General features: G+C 39.9%; 2 protein-coding genes across 2 annotated transcripts; both read left to right on the plus strand.

Moving 5' to 3' along the window:
- The first annotated feature begins 4,089 nt into the window (after positions 1–4,089).
- Positions 4,090–7,294, plus strand: LOC143890170 (uncharacterized). The gene is made up of 3 exons (XM_077394746.1): positions 4,090–4,437; positions 4,570–6,763; positions 6,930–7,294. The coding sequence occupies exons 1-3, from the start codon at positions 4,090–4,092 to the stop codon at positions 7,292–7,294; spliced, it is 2,907 nt and encodes a 968-aa protein (XP_077250861.1).
- Positions 7,295–20,613: 13,319 nt separating this feature from the next.
- Positions 20,614–23,676, plus strand: LOC143889204 (uncharacterized). Its single transcript, XM_077393390.1, has 2 exons — positions 20,614–23,143; positions 23,312–23,676. The coding sequence occupies exons 1-2, from the start codon at positions 20,614–20,616 to the stop codon at positions 23,674–23,676; spliced, it is 2,895 nt and encodes a 964-aa protein (XP_077249505.1).
- The last annotated feature ends 1,311 nt before the right edge of the window (positions 23,677–24,987 follow it).

Raw genomic sequence — 24,987 nt, forward strand, 5'->3', positions numbered from 1 at the left:
AAGAAAGCAATTGGGTTGCCCTCTTCTTCTTCTTAATCGCCTGAAATCCTATCCTAGGGGACAGAAGTCAATTGCCCTTAGTATGTTGGTTATTTACTTTACAAATTGGCACGCTCATCCGTTCAAAACAACTCACACATATCATTCACTTAATTACAGACCTGGTAATCAACACAAAACAGAACTAGTCAGATTAGTTGCATGGGACTGATGAGGCATTATCATCCAAGTGGGTCCCATATATGTTCATTCAAGTAGTCAACTTTGGGACCATACCCTTAATCTCCATGGAAAAAAGCAGGCATAGAGGGACGAAAAACACATCAACAACAGTAAGAAGATAAGGAAAAACACACTCCAACTTAATACATTGAGACCCACTCCCACATTAGTCGTCTCTTCTTATCTCCTCACACCGGACATTCCAAAGGTAATAATGTCTATGTACATTGGCGACTCACTATGACGCCCGGATGAATGCCACTGCTTTTCCCTGTCAAATCTCACTTATTTGTTGAAAATAAGTAAATAACACATTGCAAGTAGCTAGTTTTTTTTTTAGGCCAATGATAAATCGACCCCCAAATATCTTAAATCGACTCCCTATGTGTCTTTCTCCGTTGCCTTGGAAAAGCCATATGGTTTGGAAATAAATGAAACGAGAGCAATTCTTATGCAAGATATGCGCCCTCGATCTCTCTACCTTGGAGGCGTCACCCATGTAGAAGAAAAGTAATGAGTGAGGGGGCCTTCCGAATAGACTATAGTTAGAGGGAAATGATATATTCACCCCTTTTTCTTAATCGGGACAGCCTCCTCTAATGTAAAAAGGGTAGTTGTAAATACACATGAGGGCTGTCCCAAGTAAGAAAAGGGGCCGAATATATCACCTACCTAGTTAAATATGTCGATTGTTTCAATAAGATGTGTTGATTATAAGTTAGCACTATTTGATTGGTACATTTATGATTCCAATCCTCAGCCAAGTAAATACAAGGCTCCTGCTCGACACGTCTGTGCTCATCTATCGTGGCCCACCGAGAGATGTAAAGTGACTCTGTTCATTGTCACTATATTCATTGTTACATTACATAACCTTTTCAAACCTTGCTTAGTTGCTTTTATGCAAAGGAAAAAAGGGTATACCCAAAACCGAACCGAACTGATCAAGTATAGAAAATAAATCTTTGCCAATAAAAATAAACAAACTACACCGTATAGAAAACTCTACTGAATGATAGGAAGGTTAGGATCATCCTACATAGAAAAATTTTGGGGTACGTGCTACTTAGGTTGGGCTGTTGGAGCTCAAAAACTGAATGGTTTACATTGGGCCCACCCTGTTGGAAGATCCAAACTGATCATTTGTTGCAGAAACGCCTTTGAACTACGAAGTTTTTAACGTTTTTGTACACACGATTGGATTATTACATTTGGAAATCTTAATCAGAACCGCCCCTAAAAATCTTTTTTGTTGTAGCCCTTGGGTAAACAAATATTCCACAAATATTTTTCTAAGTTTTTTTTTTAAAATAACATCTTAATCACCTGAGTCTCTCGTGAGCATCACTGAGCCTTGCTTCCATCTGACCATACTTATTTTTGAAATCCTGCTCATGCATCCACAAAAAGATTTAAGAAGTATTGATTGAGCGGTAAAGAGGTGAAACAAAGCAGCATTGAGGGAATAAAAAATATATCAATAACCAAGAAGTTATTAACAAGTATGATAACTTCTATGCTCTCAAGCAAGCATGAAACGTTTGCTTGCATATTCGTCCATAGGTCAAATCGGATATGTAATTATTGGAATAATTGTTGGAGACTCAAATGATGGATATGCAAGCATGATAACTTATATGTTGTTCTATATCTCCATGAATCTAGGAACTTTTGCTCGTATTGTCTTATTTGGTCTACATACCGGAACTGATAACATTCGAGATTATGCAGGATTATACACGAAAGATCCTTTTTTGGCTCTCTCTTCAGCCCTATGTCTCTTATCCCTAGGAGGTCTTCCTCCACTAGCAGATTTTTTCGGAAAACTCCATCTATTCTGGTGTGGATGGCAGGCAGGCCTATATTTCCTTGTTTTAATTGGACTCCTTACGAGGGTTGTTTCTATCACTCATGATCGACCCCCCAGAAAAACCATCGGGACCCGAGGCACCCCCTCCGGAAAACAACATCTTTCACTTCAAAGGAGGGATTTCCCAAAGGCGGGATTGCCAGCTTCTGACTTGCAATTGCAACTTCCCGTGTTGCTGTAAGAGAGAAGTGGAAGTAGAAGCAGCTTTCCGAACTCAACTCTCCTTGCTTGGAAAAGGCCCGGAAGACTACAGTTGCCTCCTAAGCGATTGAGTTTACCTTCTCATTGGAAGGTTCTCTTCACCGCTGCACCCCTACCGAATCACGATTCAAAGTATATGAAAAGACCGACATACACCGGGTAGAGGGACTGAAAGCAGATATGGATGGTTTTGCTTCTATTTGTCTGGATTGTACCGGTCTTTACCCCCCTAAAGCGCGTACGACTCACTCCTTCAAGGTCGTCCTAGAAGAAAAATGAAAGTCTGCCTTTAGCTTACTTGTTCACTTATGCAATTTCGTTTTAAAGCATTGTTGCCTATGTACTCAAGCCTAACCTGCCCTTAGGTTGTTTCTTGCTAGCTTGCGTACTATCTATGCTCTCGAGGCTGGCATATTTTTTTTCTAACTCATTGATATTTTTTTCTAACTCATTCAAGCAATTCAGTCATTTCTAACTCATTCAAGCATATAACTTATCATACTTGTTAATAACTTCTTGGTTTTGTGATAATTTGTAAAATACATAAGCTTGGGACAAGAAAGATAAGTTACAATAAATCTGTGAATTATTATTTCAAATATTCGAAATAGAAAGTGACTTTTAGATAGTCAAAATAAACTGAGTTGTATTTTGATCCTTTAAGGTTGGGAAGGACTGGCTATCGGTTATTTGCAGGGATGTGAGGCGAGGCATAAGTAGAAATAGAGGTGGAGAATAAGTGAAGAGCATTCCATAGCTATCGGATATGGGCCGTGGAGCCCGGGAGGGAGTCTAAACTCTTTACGTTCTAATTTGATTCCCTACTATATTAATATGGGCTTTTAGGTGCCACACCTCTTTCTCCCAAAATATCTATACCATAAGATGATCCTAACCGTCAGATCAGTCGCTTTGTTGAGAGAAACTTGGAATTTAGGGAAGTGATGACTCAGCTCTCTATTTCTTGGAACGGAGCGAGACATGCCGTATGTCAAGAATTTCCTTTACAACATCTGCAGACCTCCATGGAATGGCGTCCCGATCTTTCAACCACTTGTCTCAAAAATTAAACGGCTAGGTTCATACATGTGTCTCAACCTCTTCACGGTAAAACACAGCGTGAGCTAATAAGATTAGTTTATGTGGTGAATGATCAAGAAGAAGAAAAGACTACGGTTCTTCCACGCTTAGAAAATTACGAGTGGGGCCACATTAATTGTCTGCTACAAGAATAGATGTGCTACACAATTGTTCCCCTCAACGCACGGCATAGAAGGACACACGACTTTTTCACTATAAATCTACATCCAACATGAGCCAAAAAACTCAAACACCACCAACAACCATGGCCTTTGAGAAATCTCTCTCCCTCTTCTCTTTACTTTTCTGCTTTCTGATGCTTTCTTGCCGTTCAACAACGGAAAATTCTAGAAGCAGAGGCTCTCCTCGGCTGGAAAGCTAGCCTCCTTAACCAAGCTCCTCTCAATTCATGGTCGCTTCACAATGCCACCAGTAAAAGCCCATGCAATTGGAGGGGAATAACATGTAACCACGAAAGAAGTGTCACTCAAATAAACCTAACAGCTGTAGGTTTGCAAGGTAAGCTCTATAACTTCAAATTCTCTTCCTTTCCCAAACTTGCCAATCTTGATCTTAGCAACAATGCACTCTTCAGAACAATTCCTTCCGCAATAGGAAACTTGACCAACCTTGTCACGTTGTACCTCTACAACAATAAGCTCTCTGGCTCCATCCCAAAAGAAATAGGATATTTGAAACATATCGTTGAACTAGACATGTCCGATAACATTCTAACGGGCTCCATTCCTTCCACAATAGGAAACTTGACCAACCTTGTCACGTTGTACCTTCACATCAATAATCTCTCCGGCCCCATCCCTGAGGAAATAGGATATTTGAAAAATATGGCTGATCTAGGAATGTCCGATAACATTCTAACAGGTTCCATTCCTTCCACAATACGAAACTTGACCAACCTTGTCACGTTGAACCTCTACAACAATAAGCTCTCTGGCTCAATCCCCAAAGAAATAGGATATTTGAAACATATCGTTGAACTAGACATGTCCGATAACATTCTAACGGGCTCCATTCCTTCCACAATAGGAAACTTGACCAACCATGTCACGCTGTACCTCTACAACAATAATCCCTCTGGCCCCATCCCTGAAGAAATAGGATATTTGAAAAATATGGCTAATATGGCAATGTCTAATAACATTCTAACAGGTTCCATTCGTTCCACAATAGGAAAGTTGACCAACCTTGTCACGTTGAACCTCTACAACAATAAGCTCTCTGGTCCCATCCCTAAAGAAATAGGAAATTTGAAAAATATGGTTGAGTTGGGCATGTACCCTAACATTCTAACAGGTTCCATTCCTTCCGCAATAGGAAACGTGACCAACCTTGTCACGTTGTACCTCAACAACAATAATCTCTCTGGCCCCATCCCTGAAGAAATAGGATATTTGAAAAATATGGCTGATCTAGAAATGTCCGATAACATTCTAACAGGTTCCATTCCTTCCGCAATAGGAAACTTGACCAACCTTGTCACGTTGTACCTTCACAGCAATAAGCTCTCTGGCCCCATCCCAAAAGAAATAGGAAATTTGAAAAATATGGCTGATCTAAAAATAACCGATAACATTCTAGCAGGTTCCATTCCTTCCACATTAGGAAACTTGACCAACCTTGTCACGTTGCAACTCTACAACAATAATCTCTCCGGCCCCATCCCTGAAGAAATAGGAAATTTGAAAAATATGGCTGATCTGGAAATGTCCTATAACCATCTTAATGGTGCAATTCCGGCCTCTTTGGGTGATCTAAAAAAGCTAGCCTTTCTAACTCTATCTCACAATCAACTTTCGGGTCCCATCCCAAAAAGCTGGTCAAACTGCACGTACTTAACCAGTGTTTATATCCAAGGAAACCAGCTCTCCGGAAATATGTCCGAAGACTTTGGAGTTTGTCCAAATCTAACATATATTAACTTGAGCCACAACTATTTGTTTGGTGAACTCTCTCCAACTTGGGCCAAGTGTAAAAGTTTGACAAGTTTAAAGTTCTCAGGGAACTTGATATCTGGTAAAATACCACCGGAGTTTGGACAGTTGATTCAACTAGCACTATTCGACCTTTCTTCAAACCTTTTGGTCGGAGAGATTCCAAAGGAATTGGGGAGCTTGACAGCTTTATATAACATGAGTTTAAATGGTAACCAACTTTCTGGTCGGATACCATCAGAAATGGGAAAACTGTCCAATTTGGAGATCGTGGACCTATCAGCAAACAAACTGAGTGGATCGATACCAGAACAACTAGAAGATTGCTCGAAATTGCATTCTTTGAACTTAAGCAGAAATCATTTGAATGGAAGCATTCCATTTCAAATTGGCAATCTAGCAGAGCTGCAAATTATGCTAGATCTTAGTTTTAACATGCTTACAGGAGAAATATCGCCCCAACTGCAAAAATTACACATGCTGGAAATCTTAAATCTCTCCCACAACAAGCTTTCTGGGTCAATTCCATCTTCTCTAGAAAATATGCTCAGCTTGACATCGATTGATTTATCATACAATAATTTGGTGGGTAGCCTTCCTAACAGCAAAGCCTTCCAACAAGGGACATTTCTCGGCAACAAAGGTTTATGCGGCAAAGCGCAAGGTTTGCAACCATGCAATTCCAAGCCAATAAACAATGGTGAACCAAAAAAGAGGCACAACGTTATCATATTGATCATTCTTCCTCTTTTGAGCACACTATTCCTTCTACTTCTAGTTTTTGGCATTTCTTCCTTTTTTTGGGTCAGAACAAGAAATGCAGAGGGACAAAGAAATGAAAGGAATAAAGACCTATTTTCGATATGGAATTGGGATGGGTGTATTTCTTATGAAGATATCATTGAAGCAACAAAGGATTTTGATGACAGATACTGCATTGGGGAAGGCGGATATGGGAGAGTTTACAAAGCATATCTGCCAACAGGGCAAACAGTAGCTGTAAAACAACTTCACAAATTGGAAGATGGCGAGCAAATTGATCAGAGAAGTTTTAGAAATGAGGTACGTGCATTAACAGAAATCCGTCACCGCAATGTTGTCAAGCTTTACGGGTTTTGCTCCCACCGTCGATGTATGTTTCTCATTTATGAGTATATAGAAAGAGGAAATTTGGCTAATATACTAAGCAGTGACGAAGGTGCGATGGAGTTGGATTGGGTGAAGAGGGTTAATATTATTAAAGCTGTGGCACATTCTTTATCATACATGCACCATGATTGCGACCCGCCAATAGTTCATCGAGATATCTCAAGCAAAAATGTTTTATTGGATTCAGAATTTGAGGCTCACGTATCTGATTTTGGTACTGCTAGAATTCTAATGCCGGATTCATCCAACTGGACAGAATTTGCAGGCACTCGTGGATATGTTGCTCCAGGTTATTTTTTCCTATATTGTGCCTACTTTATTGTTGCGGTATAATTGTTTAGAAAATTGTCTTATTTATTGTTATGTCATTTGGCTCACCTACGGAAGGACAAAATGTTTGCCAAGAAATTTTATGTCATTTGACTTGTTTTTCTTTTTTTCTTTTTTTTTGGCAGAGCTTGCTTACACAATGAGAGTGACGGAGAAATGCGATGTATATAGCTTTGGGGTTTTAGCACTTGAAGTGATAATGGGAAGGCACCCTGGAGATATCATCTCTTCCTTGTTAACTTCATCATCTGAAGTTGGCCAAAATCTACGGGTAAAGGATGTGTTAGACCCACGGCTCCCAAATCCCGAAGACCAAGTTGGAAATGAAGTTTTTCTGGCAGTGTCAATGGCACTCGCGTGCATAAATGCAAATCCACAAACTCGGCCACCCATGCAACACATCTCTGGAAAGTTCTCTGCTCGAACTCCATCTTTTCCAAAGCCATTCCACACAATCGAAATGTCTCAACTGATGGAATTTCAAGTGTAAATGAGTTGGGTCTCTTCACCTACTCCGTTATATTGTATAGGTCAGTATTTCATATAGTTTATCAAAATAAGGGATGGACTAGGCTGATTGTCACCGTCGGTTCAAGTCTTGGGTCCCACTTGGATACATGTATGTTTCATTTAGACCATTGATCTTTGTAGACCATCATGAGGCAACCCACATGGTTTTGTACCTTCTGGTCCTATTGCTCATTTGAAAGATGTGTAAAATAACATGCTACATAGGATGATTCTAAAATAAAATCCTCTACAGATCGGAGGGTTAAGATCATTTTATAGAATTGATTTTTGAGGTAGAACCTATATATGTGAAGGCCCAACAAATGAACGGCTTGGATCATCAAACCATACGAGCTCCGATGTATTTTATTTTTGTTTAATTACACTTACATGCGATCACATATAAAATCTATACAATCTAGAGAAATTTACATTTATGGTATATTTGAAATTTACATTTATAGGATATTTAATTAAAGAATTTACATTTATAAGGTTTTATATGTGCCCTCATGTAGGTGGAAATATATGTGCCCTCATATAAAATATTTCCACCTACATGGGGACACATGTTCTTCTCCCTATAAAATATTTCCTCCTACTTGGGACAGCCAACTTCAGTGTATCTATGATAGGAGAGAGGCTAATCTTCTTCACATGGGAAGGATTCAACGGGCCTGATTGCAACGTTAAGATAAGTAGAATTAACAGATTTATTAGAAAAAATTTTAACTGTTAAACTTTTGGCTAAATCATAATCTTTGATGACTAATTGGAATATAACTTATAGATTATAGTTTTTACTCTTAAAATCACTTTAGAGTCGCAGGGCATTTTGTGGATGCAACAGCAAATCCACAAGATGCCTTATGCGATGGACGCGAGCAAATCCCTTAAAATAAAGAATAATAAATTACTTTAAACCAGTGCATTTGTGCAGGTGTGATTGCACCTACTTCTTCCTTGGGTTTAAACCACAGGAGATGGAACACTCGCATCTGAACGAATCACCAAGCAAGAGAACAAACCCCCTCCTCCCTCCATGTTCTTCCGCCACGCCCCGTTGTCTTTGTCGCCGACTGGAATCTCCCGAACCCCTCAACATTTATCGGCCCATCATTTATCTGCAGAAGGTCAATCTGCCACCACTCAAGATTCATTTTCAGATCCTCCGTCGCAATTCTCCACTCCTTCAAAACCGAACCATCCTCGTCCGTCACTAAATCCACTCATCCACACCCTTCTTCCCAGGTCCCACCACTGATGGAGGACCCACACTGACCGAGTCGGACCACACCGACCCGACTTTCGCCAAGACTTCCGACCTGTCCAGGGTCGACCCGGGCAGATCATCCTCGGCTCCAATTTTGAGGCAAACATCGCTCTTCGTTCGACGGAGTTGAAAGTGGGTGTTGTGGTGGTGAAGGTCATGATTTTACTCGCCCATGAAATCACGGTACCCCAGTGCGGGTACCACAATAAGCTTACAGGCTCAAATCCATCTTCTCTAGATGATATGAGCAGTTTGACATTTGTTAATTTATCATACAATAATTTGGTGGGTGACTTCCTAACGGCAAAGCCTTCCAACAAGAGACTTTTGTTGGCAACAAAGGTTTATGCGGCAATGCGCAGGGTTTGGAATCGTGCAAGTCCTGTCACTAAATATTGAAAGTTCTTTCTCTTTTCTTTTTTTTTTATAGGTAAGCTGGGGTTAGGCAGGACCCCTACCAGATATATTGATAATGAAGAAGAGTACAAACCAATAAAAGGCCACATGGGCTACAAAAACATAAGCAGAAAGAACAACCCACAACTTCGTAGAGAAGGGAAACAAAGAAGCCAGCAAAAAACAAAAGAGAGCAACAAAGCAGAGAAACATAGCACCAAAACAAGCAAAGAGAGCCTAACCCAGAGGAGCCAACAACAACAAGAGAGCCAAAAAAACCCCTCAAACACCAAGCTCCCGAACCAATCAAGATTTTCCAGGGATGAGCCCTTTAAAAGGGGTTCCAGATAGAGGCAAGGTGTTCATAATAGGAAGGAATTTCCCTTTCTTCCTGTTAACTAATTGACAAGAACCTTCGCTTGCGGCTTGGCAATTAGTTGCCAAAAAAATAAGTTCTTTCTCTTTTGAGCACACTATTCCTTCTTTTTTTTTTCTTTTTTTTGAAATCGTGAATCATATTAGAATGGAAAGGGAAGCCTGAGAAGGGACAGCCCAATAGAACAGATTACAAGATAAGAAAGCATAAACAGTAAATACACAGCATCAACAGAACAAGACATGGCTGATCAAGGGGGAAGATAATCAAACCATCGTAAAGAATCACTATTCACACCCCTCTTGGCTAACAGATCAACCTTCTCATTGGCCGCCCTCCTCACAGGCTTCAAGACAACCGATGACCCTGATACTACTTCTAGTTTTTGGAATTTCATTAAATTTTTGCCACAGAACGAAAAATGCAGAGGAAGAGAGAAATGAAATGAAGAGAGCTCGGATTGGTGTATTTCATATGAAGATATCATCGATGCAATAGAGGACTTTGATGAAAAACACTGCATTGGGGAGGGAGGATATGGGAGAGTTTACAAAGCAGCTTTGCCAACAGGGCAAGTAGTGGCTGTAAAGAAACCTCACAAATTAGAAGATAGCGAGCATATTGACCAGAGAAGTTTCATAAATGAGGTAAGGGCATTAACAGAAATCCGTCACCGCAACATTGTCAAGCTTTACGGGTTTTGTTCTCATCCTCGATGTATGTTTCTTGTTTATGAGAATATGGAAAGAGGAAATTTGGCTAATATCCTAAGCAGCGAGGAAGGGGCAATGGAGTTGCATAATATTATTAAAGTTGTGGCCCATTCTTTATCATACATGCACCATGATTGCATCCAGCCGATACTTAATCGAGATATCTCTAGCAAAAATATTTTATTGGATTCAGAATTTGAGGCTCATGTCTCTGATTCATCTAATTGGACAGAACTTACAGGCACTTACGGATATGTTGCTCCAGGTTAGTTCCCCACATACATTGCTTAGTTTACTGTAGAAGTATAATTATTTGGAAAATTGCATGTTAATTTATTGTCATGTTCTGGGGCAGGTGTAACGAGTATGCTATTGGGCCTGTGTTCAAGAGATACAGCAGAGATTCACTATCATAGTTCTTGGTCACCCAAAACAATATAAGAAAATTTAATACAAATTTTTCTATAAGAAAATTACTGGTACGGTAACGAGTATGTATCCAATTTTTTTGTAAATTATCCAACTTTAGAATGTTTGATTAGGATATGGAGTGTTTAGATTTTGAATTTTTCTACGAAATATTAGAACATTTCTTTTTATATGTGTAACATTATTGTGCCTGATGGGCCACCTTTAGCCGGTCATCTCCTGGAATATTTTTGCCTGATGATGAGTTGCTAGCCAGCACTGATTTGATCCAACGGTCAGAAGAACACCTTATGGAATTTTTGGTAAAAACTTTCCCTAAAAATTGTCTTATCTAATGTTTGGATACTCATTTTCCGTAGAATTTTTTCCTTCCATAGGCTTTCTTTCAACATAAAATGTTTAGCATAAAATTCTTCTTATGCCATTTATGTGGAAAGAAACAGAGCCATATTAAAAATAGGGAAATGTTATCAGCACTACTATTTTTTGCAGAGGGCTCTCCTTATTTTATTAAAAGTACGGTATGGCCCGCACCATAGGATGATCCAAACCGTCCATTAGTGGGCCACAGCCTAAATAAGTTGTGCCCCCAAAATCATTTACATCGGTTGATCCTAACCCTCCGATCTGAATGTTAGAGGGTTGATCCTAACCCTCTATAGATCGGAGGGTTAGGATCAACCTATGGAATTGATTCTTGGGGCACAACCTATTTAGGCTGTGACCAATCTAAAGGACGGTTCGGATCATCATGTGGTGAGGGCCATACCATACTTTTAATAAAGTGAGGAGTGCAATCATCAAAATACAGTGGTGCTGATAACATTTCCCTAAAAACAAAATTTCTACATTTTCTTGGAAAAAATCATTCTTGCTAGACCAGGGAAGTCTTTTTTTTCCGATGCATATATATTGTTTGGAAGTATTCAAAGTGGCCCTAAGTTTTTAAATAATTAAGAGGATTGTTTAACATAGAAATTTGGGATTTATTGGGCAATTTCATGGAAAGCTATTTCGTTGCTGGCTTTTGCATTATAGAACAGCCACCTGAGATGAATTAAATAAATAAGACAAAATCTGCCAAAAAGTCAACATGTGTGGCAGTTCTCAAGTGCAAAAGCCAACCTCGAAATGGCTTTCCGCGAAATTTCCCACCAAATCCCTAGAAATTTTATGTTTTCTGATTTTTTGATTTTTTTGGCAGAGCTTCCTTACACAGTAAGACTGACCGAGAAATGCGATGTATATAGCTTTGGGGTTTTAGCACTTGAAGTTATAATGGGAAGGCACCCTGGAGATATCATCTCCTCCTTATCATCATCATCTGAAGGTAGCCAACATCTACGGCTAAAGGATGTGTTGGACCAAAGCCATTACAAGGAAGCTTTTCTCTCACAATACACACAAAAATCCATTTCCTATGTGCTTGGTCGTTTTTGCCACATATAGAGTAGTTTTGGCAACCAACTCAAGGCCATTGGCCCATTTACATAGTGCCTAAAGGCTATTGGCCAATGTACAACACATTCAACAATCCATGTGCATTTGCACTTACAAATCATGAGTCAACACTTGGCAAAACCAACCAAAACCGTCCAGCCATGTATACATTCCAGTGCCAAAACCGCCCAACTGTTGCCTTCCTTGTTTTCAAACATTTGTAACTGCCCAACTGTTGCATTCCAGTCCAAGCATGCGGGTAGCCCATTCTGAACCATTTGTAACCGCTGCCTCCATGTGCAAAGCTTGGGCACTACGCCTAGGTGCTGGCCACTTGCCACATGCTTATTGGCTTATCGTTGCCCGCCAATCCATTGCCCACCAGCCCCAGTCAGTGCCCACGGATCCAGTGCCCACCAATCCTTGCCCGTTCAAGCTATGCATAGCCCATGCCTATGCTCTATCCCATGCCAAAGCCTCAGTCCCATGGCCTTCTTCCCACCTTGTTTCATATTGTCCTAACTCCCTAGGCCCATCTTGGCTATTGGCAATGGTGCAAGGTGCCACTACAAGCCAATGCCTATGCCATTGGTTTTAGGGTCTAACAGCTAGTTACTTTACATTTGCTCTATCACGTTCAAATACTGATTCTGAAGCGCGAATTTATAGGTAATGGATTAAAATACTCTCGGATGTGAATGGGTATTATAGGGAAGGAAATGTAAAATTAAACGTGGACAAAAAATTAAAGGAAATCAAATCCATGCCAATAAACTTCATTAAAATTATAAAATTGCCTTATATCTTTTCAATGATTTTGGGAATGCTAGATACACAGGCGCCCTTGCAAAAAAGGGAGTATAGGGCACCCCAAGTCAATTTGCACTTAAGATGGCACAGAAAATTACAACCATAACTACCATAAATGAAAATTTAAGAATGTTAAACTGAAGGGTGCCTTAGCAAAAACCAGCTACAAGGGCGCCCCCATTGGACCAACTCACAAAAGTGCATTTTATTATTCATTTAATTTTACATTTTTGTGTGCCATTATAGAAGGAGACAATATTTAAACTCCCATCAACACACGGCATAGAAGGAGACAATATTTAAACTCCCATCAACACACGGCATAGAAGCTTAATAAAATCTATGTACTCTGGCCCAATTAATCTCTATGAGGCCCATGACATGAATGTTCAACCGCTGCCATTTATGTACATTATTGACTCACCCACCATGAGGCCCATTGGATGGGAGAAGATGTACATTATTGACTCACCCACCATGAGGCCCATTGGATGGGAGAAGATGTGGAAAAGTCGCGTACTCACAAAAGACTCATAGTCCTCCCCCAAAAACTTATAGGCTCTTTTGGGAACAAATCGGCAAATCGCATCCATCGATGCTGTTCGTACACTTTTGTTTTAATAAGGGCCGCCCGATCAGATGATAGGTAGTTGAGAAGAGTTACAACCCAAGAGATGAGTGTGACTATCGAGAAAACAGTTTCATTTACTTAGTATCACACTTCATGATTAGAGGAATGCTAAATTGAAGGGTGTCCTTGCAAACACCGGCAGCAAGTGCGCCCCCAATGGATCCACGTCACTGAAGTGGAATAATTATTCCATCGTGTTTATAATAGCACGGAAAATGTAAGCGTAAAACAATAAATAATCTACTTTGGTGGTGTGGATCCAATGGAATACTAGAATTGAACATAGTCATTGATCCCAAAAATAGCTTAATGATTCATAAGAAGAATGTTAAAATGAAAGGCACCCGAGAAAAAAATACCTACAAGAGTGCTCCCATTGGTCCAACTTGCTGAGGTGCATTTTATTGAGTTTTTATATGATGCCCGACTGTGAGATTTTCAAGGACAGGGTGTTAAAACCGTGTCAAAGTCCTGCCCACATGATTTTTCATCTAAGTGGGAAGTCAAAAAGATGGATTGACCAAATGGAAAATCAGGTGGGCATGGTTTTGACACCCTGCCCTTGAAAATCTCACGGTCGGGCATCATATAAAAAATCCATTTTATTATTCATTTAATTTAACATTTTTGTGTGCCATTATAGATGCACCATGCATTTCTCTTTAACGTGACTCTGTTCATTGTCACTATATTTATTGTCACATTACATAACCTTTTTAGAGTTTTTATATGATGTCCGACCATGAGATTTACAAGGGCAGGGTGGCAAAACCCATCGCATTTGATTTTTGATCTCAAGGGGAAGTCAAAAAAGGTAGTTTGACTGGATAAAAAACCAAAGGCTGCCCTTGTAAATCTCACGGTCGGCCACTATATAAATTCTCACCTTTTCAAATCTTGCTAAGTTGCTTTTATGCAAAGGAAAAAAAAACCACTTTGCAAGTTACTCACTTTTGCTTATTAGGTCAGTGTATTTGATAGAAATAAGAGATAAACTAGGCTGATAGCCACCTCGAAATCAAGTCTTGTGTCCCACTATATAAATTCTCACCTTTTGGTCCCATTGCTCATTTGACAGATGTGTAAAATAACATGCTACAATATTATATAAACATCATCTGCATAAGTTCGATCAGTCTGCTGTTGGATGTTCATTGAAAAATATAAGTTCGGATTATGTTATACGGGAGAGACTTGATAGGCAATTTTGCGGAAGTTTTTGCATTTGCATATGGGAAGCCGGGAACGTACAGCCGGCCGCATGTTCACTTCTCGGAAGATTTTGTCTCATGCATTTAATGTATCTGATGATGTGGCTGTTCTCACATGCAAAAGCCAGCCGCAAAATGGCTTTCCGCTAAATGGCCTAGCAAGTCCCTATACGGGAATAGATGTCAAAGTTTATCTCAACTCCCATCAACCCACGGCATAGAAGGAGACAATATTTCAACTCCCATGAACACACGGCATAGAAGCTTAATAAAATCTATGTACTTTGGCCCAATTAATCTCTATGAGGCCCATGACATGAATGTTCAACCGCTGCCATTTATGTACATTGACTCCATCGGATGGGAGAAGATGTGGAAAAGTCGCGTACTCACAAAAGACTCATAGTCCTCCCCCAAACTTATTCCAGTTGGGACAAATCGCATCAATCGATGCCGTTCGTACACTTTTGTTTTAATTGGGTCTCCCGATCAGATGATAGGTAGTTGAGAAGAGTAACAACCCAAGAGATGAGTGCGACTACCGAGAAAACAATTTCATTTACTTGGTATCTGATGACTCACCCACCATGAGGCCAATGGAATACTTGATTATATATACATATTCCCATCTGGAATACTAGAATTGATCAGTCATTGATCCCAAAGAGAGCTTAATGATTCTGCACTTATAATTATAAGAAGAATGTTAAACTGAATGGCACCCCAGAAAAAATACCTACAAGAGTTCTCCCATTGGACCAACTTGCCGAGGAGCATTTTTTATTCATTTAATGTAACATTTTTGTGTGCCATTATAAATGCACCATGCATGGACTCCTCCCATAATGCTTTCATCATATTCAGTTAGCATTTCTCTTTAATTCTTTATCCATTGCACTGGCATCTATTTGTATTTGTTTTATTAAGAATTTAATCGATTCATGTCAATCTCTGTCGAGTCGTTTGTATTTTGCGTGCATTGACGATAGAGCCATGATCACTACTCTGGCATCTTGCCCCTTCGAATGTCCTTAATTTTGTTAAACAAATGGCATTAGATCCCAAGAAAGAAATTGGGTTGCCCTCTTCTTCTTCTTCTTAATCGCCTGAAATCCAATCCCAGGGACGGAAGTCAATTGCCCTTAGTATGTTGGTTATTTACTTTACAAATTGGCACGCCCATCCGTTCAACACACATCACACACCAACTCACACATATCATTCACTTAATTACAGACCTGGTAATCAACACAAAATAGAACTAGTCAGATTAGTTACATGGGACTGATGAGGCATTATCATCCAAGTGGGTCCCATATATGTTCATTCAAGTAGTCAACTTTGGGACCATACCCTTAATCTCCATGGAAAAAAGCAGACATAGAGGGACGAAAAACACATCAATAACAATAAGAAGATGAGGAAAAACACACTCCAACTTTATACATTGAGGACCCACTCCCACGTTAGTCATCTCTTCTTAATACATTGAGGACCCACTCCCACATTAGTCGTCTCTTCTTATCTCCTCACACCGGACATTCCAAAGGTAATAATGTCTATGTACATTGGCGATTCACTATGACGCCCGTCGGATGAATGCTACTGCTTTTCCCTGTCAAATTTCACTTTTTTTCGTTGAAAATAACACATTGCAAGTAGCTAGTTTTTTTTTTAGGCCAATGATAAATCGACCCCCTAAATATCTTAAATCGACTCCCTATGTGTCTTTCTCCGTTGCCTTAGAAAAGCCATATGGTTTGGAAATAAATGAAACGAGAGCAATTCTTATGCAAGATATGAACCCTCTATCTCTCTACCTTGGAGGCGTCACCCATGTAGAAGAAAAGTCATGAGTGAGGGGGCCTTCCAAATAGACTATAGTTAGAGGGAAATGATATATTCACCCCTTTTTCTTAATCGGGACAGCCTCCTCTAATGTAAAAAGGTAGTTGTAAATACACATGAGGGCTGTCCCAAGTAAGAAAAGGGTCGAATATATCACCTACCTAATTAAAAATGTCGATTGTTTCAATAAGATGTGTTGATTATAAGTTGGCACTATTTGATTGGTACATTTATGATTCCAATCCTCAGCCAAGTAAATACAAGGCTCCTGCTCGACACGTCTGTGCTCATCTATCATGGCCCATCGAGAGATGTAAAGTGACTCTGTTCATTGTCACTATATTCATTGTTACATTACATAACCTTTTCAAACCTTGCTTGGTTGCTTTTATGCAAAGGAAAAAAAATAAAGGTTGGGTATACCCAAAACCGAACCGAACCGATCAACTTCGGTTCTGGTTCGGTTTGGTACCAAAGTATATGGTTTGGTTCTGGTTCCAAATTCTAGGAACAGATTGCACATGGTTCGGTTCTGAGTATACGCCGGAACCGAACCGAACCATGTCCACCCCTACATCCATTTGTGTGCATCACAAAATGTACATATCTTCTAAACCGTTCATTTGTTGGGCCCCAATGTAGATATGCATTGCTCCAAAATCATCCCCATCTTACTATTCTAACCCTCTAATATGTAGATAAACTACACCCATTAGAAAAGTAAAATAAATCTTTGCCAATAAAAATAAACAAAGTACACCGTATAGAAAACTCTACCGAATGATAGGAAGGTTAGGATCATCCTACATAGAAAAATTTTGGGGTACGTGCTACTTAGGTTGGGCTGTTGGAGCTCAAAAACTGAATGGTTTACATTGGGCCCACCCTGTTGGAAGATCCAAACTGATCGTTTGTTGCAGAAACGCCTTTGAACTACGAAGTTTTTAACGTTTTGTACACACGATTGGATTATTACATTTGGAAATCCAATTAGCAAGTTTAGCTGAGTGTGAGTGATGAGGAATTATCAAGTAAGTAGGTCCCATTTATAATCAACAAGTTTTTCCGGGGCACCAGTTCATTTCCATGCATATTAAGAATATTTGACAGCATAATCAATATCATGCTTACAAAGATAGATAGCTAAAATACATGGTAAAAAAGTTTAAAAGGCATTGTATAAACTATAGTTATCCGAAGCTAAAATCTTATCGCTTCCATCGCACGTCCTCTTGACCACTGTTTCCTATTTAGGTGATTATTTGTTTTTTCTTTGGGCATATTTAGCAGCTATGAAAACATGTAATATTAGTTTACCTAATGTAAGAGAGGGGCACAGACGTGGGTGAGAGAGATATCGGTTTTTGGCACTTTCACCAGCGGTCTTACCGCCCCTAAAAATCTTTTTTGTTGTAGCCCTTGGGTAAACAAATATTCCACAAATATTTTTCTAAGTTTTTTTTTTAAAATAACATCTTAATCACCTGAGTCTCTCGTGAGCATCACTGAGCCTTGCTTCCATCTGACCATACTTATTTTTGAAATCCTGCTCATGCATCCACAAAAAGATTTAAGAAGTATTGATTGAGCGGTAAAGAGGTGAAACAAAGCAGCATTGAGGGAATAAAAAATATATCAATAACCAAAAAGTTATTAACAAGTATGATAACTTCTATGCTCTCAAGCAAGCATGAGACGTTTGCTTGCATATTCGTCCATAGGTCAAATCGGATATGTAATTATTGGAATAATTGTTGGAGACTCAAATGATGGATATGCAAGCATGATAACTTATATGTTGTTCTATATCTCCATGAATCTAGGAACTTTTGCTCGTATTGTCTTATTTGGTCTACATACCGGAACTGATAACATTCGAGATTATGCAGGATTATACACGAAAGATCCTTTTTTGGCTCTCTCTTCAGCCCTATGTCTCTTATCCCTAGGAGGTCTTCCTCCACTAGCAGATTTTTTGGGAAAACTCCATCTATTCTGGTGTGGATGGCAGGCAGGCCTATATTTCCTTGTTTTAATAGGACTCCTTACGAGCGTTGTTTCTATCACTCATGAACGACCCCCCAGAAAAACCATCGGGACCCGAGGCACCCCCTCCGGAAAACAACATCTTTCACTTCAAAGGAGGGATTTCCCAAAGGCGGGATTGCCAGCTTCTGACTTGCAATTGCAACTTCCCGTGTTGCTGTAAGAGAGAAGTGGAAGTAGAAGCAGCTTTCCGAACTCGACTCTCCTTGCTTGGAAAAGGCCCGGAAGACTACAGCTGCCTCCTAAGCAATTGAGTTTACCTTCTTATTGGAAGGTTCTGTTCACCGCTGCACCCCTACCGAATCACGATTCAAAGTATATGAAAAGACCGACATACACCGGGTAGAGGGACTGAAAGTAGATATGGATGGTTTTGCTTCTATTTGTCTGGATTGTACCGGTCTTTACCCCCCTAAAGCGCATACGACTCACTCCTTCAAGGTCGTCCTAGAAGAAAAATGAAAGTCTGCCTTTAGCTTACTTGTTCACTTATGCAATTTCGTTCTAAAGCATTGTTGCCTATGTACTCAAGCCTAGCCTGCCCTTAGGTTGTTTCTTGCTAGCTTGCGTACTATCTATGCTCTCGAGGCTGGCATATTTTTTTTCTAACTCATTGATATTTTTTTCTAACTCATTCAAGCAATTCAGTCATTTCTAACTCATTCAAGCATATAAGTTATCATACTTGTTAATAACTTCTTGGTTTTGTGATAATTTGTAAAATACATAAGCTTGGGACAAGAAAGATAAGTTACAATAAATCTGTGAATTATTATTTCGAATATTCGAAATAGAAAGTGACTTTTAGATAGTCAAAATAAACTGAGTTGTATTTTGATCCTTTAAGGTTGGGAAGGACTGGCTATCGGTTATTTGCAGGGATGTGAGGCGAGGCATAAGTAGAAATAGAGGTGGAGAATAAGTGAAGAGCATTCCATAGCTACCGGATATGGGCCGTGGAGCCCGGGAGGGAGTCTAAACTCTTTACGTTCTAATTTGATTCCCTACTATATTAATATGGGCTTTTAGGTGCCACACCTCTTTCTCCCAAAATATCTATACCATAAGATGATCCTAACCGACAGATCAGTCGCTTTGTTGAGAGAAACTTGGAATTTAGGGAAGTGATGACTCAGCTCTCTATTTCTTGGAACGGAGCGAGACATGCCGTATGTCAAGAATTTCCTTTACAACATCTGCAGACCTCCATGGAATGGCGTCCCGATCTTTCAACCACTTGTCCCAAAAATTAAACGGCTAGGATCATACATGTGTCCTCAACCTCTTCACGGTAAAACACAGCGTGAGCTAATAAGATTAGTTTATGTGGTGAATGATCAAGAAGAAGAAAAGACTACGGTTCTTCCACGCTTAGAAAATTACGAGTGGGGCCACATTAATTGTCTGCTACAAGAATAGATGTGCTACACAATTGTTCCCCTCAACGCACGGCATAGAAGGACACACGACTTTTTCACTATAAATCTACATCCAACATGAGCCAAAAAACTCAAACACCACCAACAACCATGGCCTTTGAGAAATCTCTCTCCCTCTTCTCTTTACTTTTCTGCTTTCCGATGCTTTCTTGCCGTTCAACAACGGCAAATTCAGTAGAAGCAGAGGCTCTCCTCGGCTGGAAAGCTAGCCTCCTTAACCAAGCTCCTCTCAATTCATGGTCGCTTCACAATGCCACCAGTAAAAGCCCATGCAATTGGAGGGGAATAACATGTAACCACGAAGGAAGTGTCACTCAAATAAACCTAACAGCTGTAGGTTTGCAAGGTAAGCTCTATAACTTCAAATTCTCTTCCTTTCCCAAACTTGCCAATCTTGATCTTAGCAACAATGCACTCTTCAGAACAATTCCTTCCGCAATAGGAAACTTGACCAACCTTGTCACGTTGTACCTCTACAACAATAAGCTCTCTGGCTCCATCCCCAAAGAAATAGGATATTTGAAACATATCGTTGAACTAGACATGTCCGATAACATTCTAACGGGCTCCATTCCTTCTACAATAGGAAACTTGACCAACCTTGTCACGTTGTACCTTCACATCAATAATCTCTCCGGCCCCATCCCTGAGGAAATAGGATATTTGAAAAATATGGCTGATCTAGGAATGTCCGATAACATTCTAACAGGTTCCATTCCTTCCACAATAGGAAACTTGACCAACCTTGTCACGTTGAACCTCTACAACAATAAGCTCTCTGGTCCCATCCCTAAAGAAATAGGAAATTTGAAAAATATGGTTGAGTTGGGCATGTACTCTAACATTCTAACAGGTTCCATTCCTTCCGCAATAGGAAACTTGACCAACCATGTCACGATGTACCTCTACAACAATAATCTCTCTGGCCCCATCCCTGAAGAAATAGGATATTTGAAAAATATGGCTAATATGGCAATGTCCGATAACATTCTAACAGGTTCCATTCCTTCCACAATAGGAAACTTGACCAACCTTGTCACGTTGAACCTCTACAACAATAAGCTCTCTGGTCCCATCCCTAAAGAAATAGGAAATTTGAAAAATATGGTTGAGTTGGGCATGTACTCTAACATTCTAACAGGTTCCATTCCTTCCGCAATAGGAAACTTGACCAACCTTGTCACGCTGTACCTCTACAACAATAATCTCTCTGGCCCCATCCCTGAAGAAATAGGATATTTGAAAAATATTGCTGATCTAGAAATGTTCGATAACATTCTAACAGGTTCCATTCCTTCCGCAATAGGAAACTTGACCAACCTTGTCACGTTGTACCTTCACAGCAATAAGCTCTCTGGCCCCATCCCAAAAGAAATAGGAAATTTGAAAAATATGGCTGATCTAAAAATGACCGATAACATTCTAGCAGGTTCCATTCCTTCCACATTAGGAAACTTGACCAACCTTGTCACGTTGCAACTCTACAACAATAATCTCTCCGGCCTCATCCCTGAAGAAATAGGAAATTTGAAAAATATGGCTGATCTGGAAATGTCCTATAACCATCTTAATGGTGCAATTCCGGCCTCTTTGGGTGATCTTAAAAAGCTAGCCTTTCTAACTCTATCTCACAATCAACTTTCGGGTCCCATCCCAAAAAGCTGGTCAAACTGCACGTACTTAACCAGTGTTTATATCCAAGGAAACCAGCTCTCCGGAAATATGTCCGAAGACTTTGGAGTTTGTCCAAATCTAACATATATTAACTTGAGCCACAACTGTTTGTCTGGTGAACTCTCTCCAACTTGGGCCAAGTGTAAAAGTTTGACAAGTTTAAAGTTCTCAGGGAACTTGATAGCTGGTAAAATACCACCGGAGTTTGGACAGTTGATTCAACTAGCACTATTCGACCTTTCTTCAAACCTTTTGGTCGGAGAGATTCCAAAGGAATTGGGGAGCTTGACAGCTTTATATAACATGAGTTTAAATGGTAACCAACTTTCTGGTCGGATACCATCAGAAATGGGAAAACTGTCCAATTTGGAGATCTTGGACCTATCAGCAAACAAACTGAGTGGATCGATACCAGAACAACTAGAAGATTGCTCGAAATTGCATTCTTTGAACTTAAGCAGAAATCATTTGAATGGAAGCATTCCATTTCAAATTGGCAATCTAGCAGAGCTGCAAATTATGCTAGATCTTAGTTTTAACATGCTTACAGGAGAAATATCGCCCCAACTGCAAAAATTACACATGCTGGAAATCTTAAATCTCTCCCACAACAGGCTTTCTGGGTCAATTCCATCTTCTCTAGAAAATATGCTCAGCTTGACATCGATTGATTTATCATACAATAATTTGGTGGGTAGCCTTCCTAACAGCAAAGCCTTCCAACAAGGGACATTTCTCGGCAACAAAGGTTTATGCGGCAAAGCGCAAGGTTTGCAACCATGCAATTCCAAGCCAATAAACAATGGTGAACCAAAAAAGAGACACAACGTTATCATATTGATCATTCTTCCTCTTTTGAGCGCACTATTCCTTCTACTTCTAGTTTTTGGCATTTCTTCCTTTTTTTGGTTCAGCACAAGAAATGCAGAGGGACAAAGAAATGAAAGGAATAAAGACCTATTTTCGATATGGAATTGGGATGGGTGTATTTCTTATGAAGATATCATTGAAGCAACAGAGGATTTTGATGACAGATACTGCATTGGGGAAGGCGGATATGGGAGAGTTTACAAAGCATATCTGCCAACAGGGCAAACAGTAGCTGTAAAACAACTTCACAAATTGGAAGATGGCGAGCAAATTGATCAGAGAAGTTTTAGAAATGAGGTACGTGCATTAACAGAAATCCGTCACCGCAATGTTGTCAAGCTTTACGGGTTTTGCTCCCACCGTCGATGTATGTTTCTCATTTATGAGTATATAGAAAGAGGAAATTTGGCTAATATACTAAGCAGTGACGAAGGTGCGATGGAGTTGGATTGGGTGAAGAGGGTTAATATTATTAAAGCTGTGGCACATTCTTTATCATACATGCACCATGATTGCGACCCGCCAATAGTTCATCGAGATATCTCTAGCAAAAATGTTTTATTGGATTCAGAATTTGAGGCTCACGTATCTGATTTTGGTACTGCTAGAATTCTAATGCCGGATTCATCCAACTGGACAGAATTTGCAGGCACTCGTGGATATGTTGCTCCAGGTTATTTCCTCCTATATTGTGCCTACTTTATTGTTGCGGTATAATTGTTTAGAAAATTGTCTTATTTATTGTTATGTCATTTGGCTCACCTACGGAAGGACAAAATATTTGCCAAGAAATTTTATGTCATTTGACTTGTTTTTCTTTCTTTTTTTTTTTTTTTGGCAGAGCTTGCTTACACAATGAGAGTGACGGAGAAATGCGATGTATATAGCTTTGGGGTTTTAGCACTTGAAGTGATAATGGGAAGGCACCCTGGAGATATCATCTCTTCCTTGTTAACTTCATCATCTGAAGTTGGCCAAAATCTACGGGTAAAGGATGTGTTAGACCCACGGCTCCCAAATCCCGAAGACCAAGTTGGAAATGAAGTTTTTCTGGCAGTGTCAATGGCACTCGCGTGCATAAATGCAAATCCACAAACTCGGCCACCCATGCAACACATCTCTGGAAAGTTCTCTGCTCGAACTCCATCTTTTCCAAAGCCATTCCACACAATCGAAATGTCTCAACTGATGGAATTTCAAGTGTAAATGGGTTGGGTCTCTTCACCTACTCAGTTATATTGTATAGGTCAGTATTTCATATAGTTGATCAAAATAAGGGACGGACTAGGCTGATTGTCACCGTCGAGATCAAGTCTTGGGTCCCACTTGGAGACATGTATGTTTCATTTAGACCATTGATCTTTGTAGACCATCATGAGGCAACCCACATGGTTTTGTACCTTCTGGTCCTATTGCTCATTTGAAAGATGTGTAAAATAACATGCTACATAGGATGATTCTAAAATAAAAACCTCTACAGATCGGAGGGTTAAGATCATTTTATAGAATTGATTTTTGAGGTAGAACCTATATATGTGAAGGCCCAACAAATGAACGGCTTGGATCATCAAACCATATGAGCTCTGATGTAATTTTTTATTTTTTAAAATATTACACTTACATGCGATCACATATAAAATCAATAAATCTAGAGAAATTTACATTTATGGTATATTTTGAAATTTACATTTATAGGATATTAATTAAAGAATTTACATTTATAAGGTTTTATATGTGCCCTCGTGTAGGTGGAAATTTACATTTATGGTATATTTGGCTAAATCATAATCTTTGATGACTAATTGGAATATAGTTTTTACTCTCAAAATCACTTTAGAGTCGCAGGGCATTTTGTGGATGCAACAGCCAATCCACAAGGTGCCTTATGCGATGGACGCGAGCAAATCCTTTAAAATAAAGAATAATAAATTACTTTAAAAAGAACCACATTGCTCGCTTACATTCCCACACGGTCACAACACATTTACACGTGCATTATCAAGCAAAAGTCTGGTGGACAGCCTCCATCGGACATCCGCCAGGCTATATGCTGAAAGAGCGGGCCATGTAACACAGGAGGGACTGAGGTGGACCCTCCCTCCTCTAGCGAGGGCTTAATTTTGGAGTTTTAATGGGATCCAGTGCATTTGTGCAGGTGTGATTGCACCTACTTCTTCCTTGGGTTTAAACCACAGGAGATGGAACACTCGCATCCGAACGAATCACCAAGCAAGAGAAAAAACCCCCTCCTCCCTCCATGTTCTTCCGCCACGCCCCGTTGTCTTTGTCACCGACTGGAATCTCCTGAACCCCTCAACATTTATCGGCCCATCATTTATCGGCAGAAGGTCAATCTGCCACCACTCAAGATTCATTTTCAGATCCTCCGTCGCAATTCTCCACTCCTTCAAAACCGAACCATCCTCGTCCGTCACTAAATCCACTCATCCACACCCTTCTTCCTAGGTCCCACCACTGATGGAGGACCCACACTGACCGAGTCGGACCACACCGACC

Source organism: Tasmannia lanceolata, unplaced genomic scaffold (assembly GCF_043159265.1).
Source record: "Tasmannia lanceolata isolate RefF3 unplaced genomic scaffold, GAP_Taslan_0.1 ptg000013l, whole genome shotgun sequence".
In the NCBI taxonomy this organism is placed as follows: Eukaryota; Viridiplantae; Streptophyta; class Magnoliopsida; order Canellales; family Winteraceae; genus Tasmannia; species Tasmannia lanceolata.

Coding starts and splice junctions, on each gene's coding strand:
- LOC143890170 (XM_077394746.1), top strand. CDS start 4,090: ATGTCCGATAACATTCTAACGGGCTCCATTCCTTCCACAATAGGAAAC. Junction 4,438..4,569: donor TAGGAAACTTGACCAACCAT/GTCACGCTGTAC, acceptor ACAATAGGAAAG/TTGACCAACCTTGTCACGTT. Junction 6,764..6,929: donor TCGTGGATATGTTGCTCCAG/GTTATTTTTTCC, acceptor TTTTTTTGGCAG/AGCTTGCTTACACAATGAGA.
- LOC143889204 (XM_077393390.1), top strand. CDS start 20,614: ATGTCCGATAACATTCTAACAGGTTCCATTCCTTCCACAATAGGAAAC. Junction 23,144..23,311: donor TCGTGGATATGTTGCTCCAG/GTTATTTCCTCC, acceptor TTTTTTTGGCAG/AGCTTGCTTACACAATGAGA.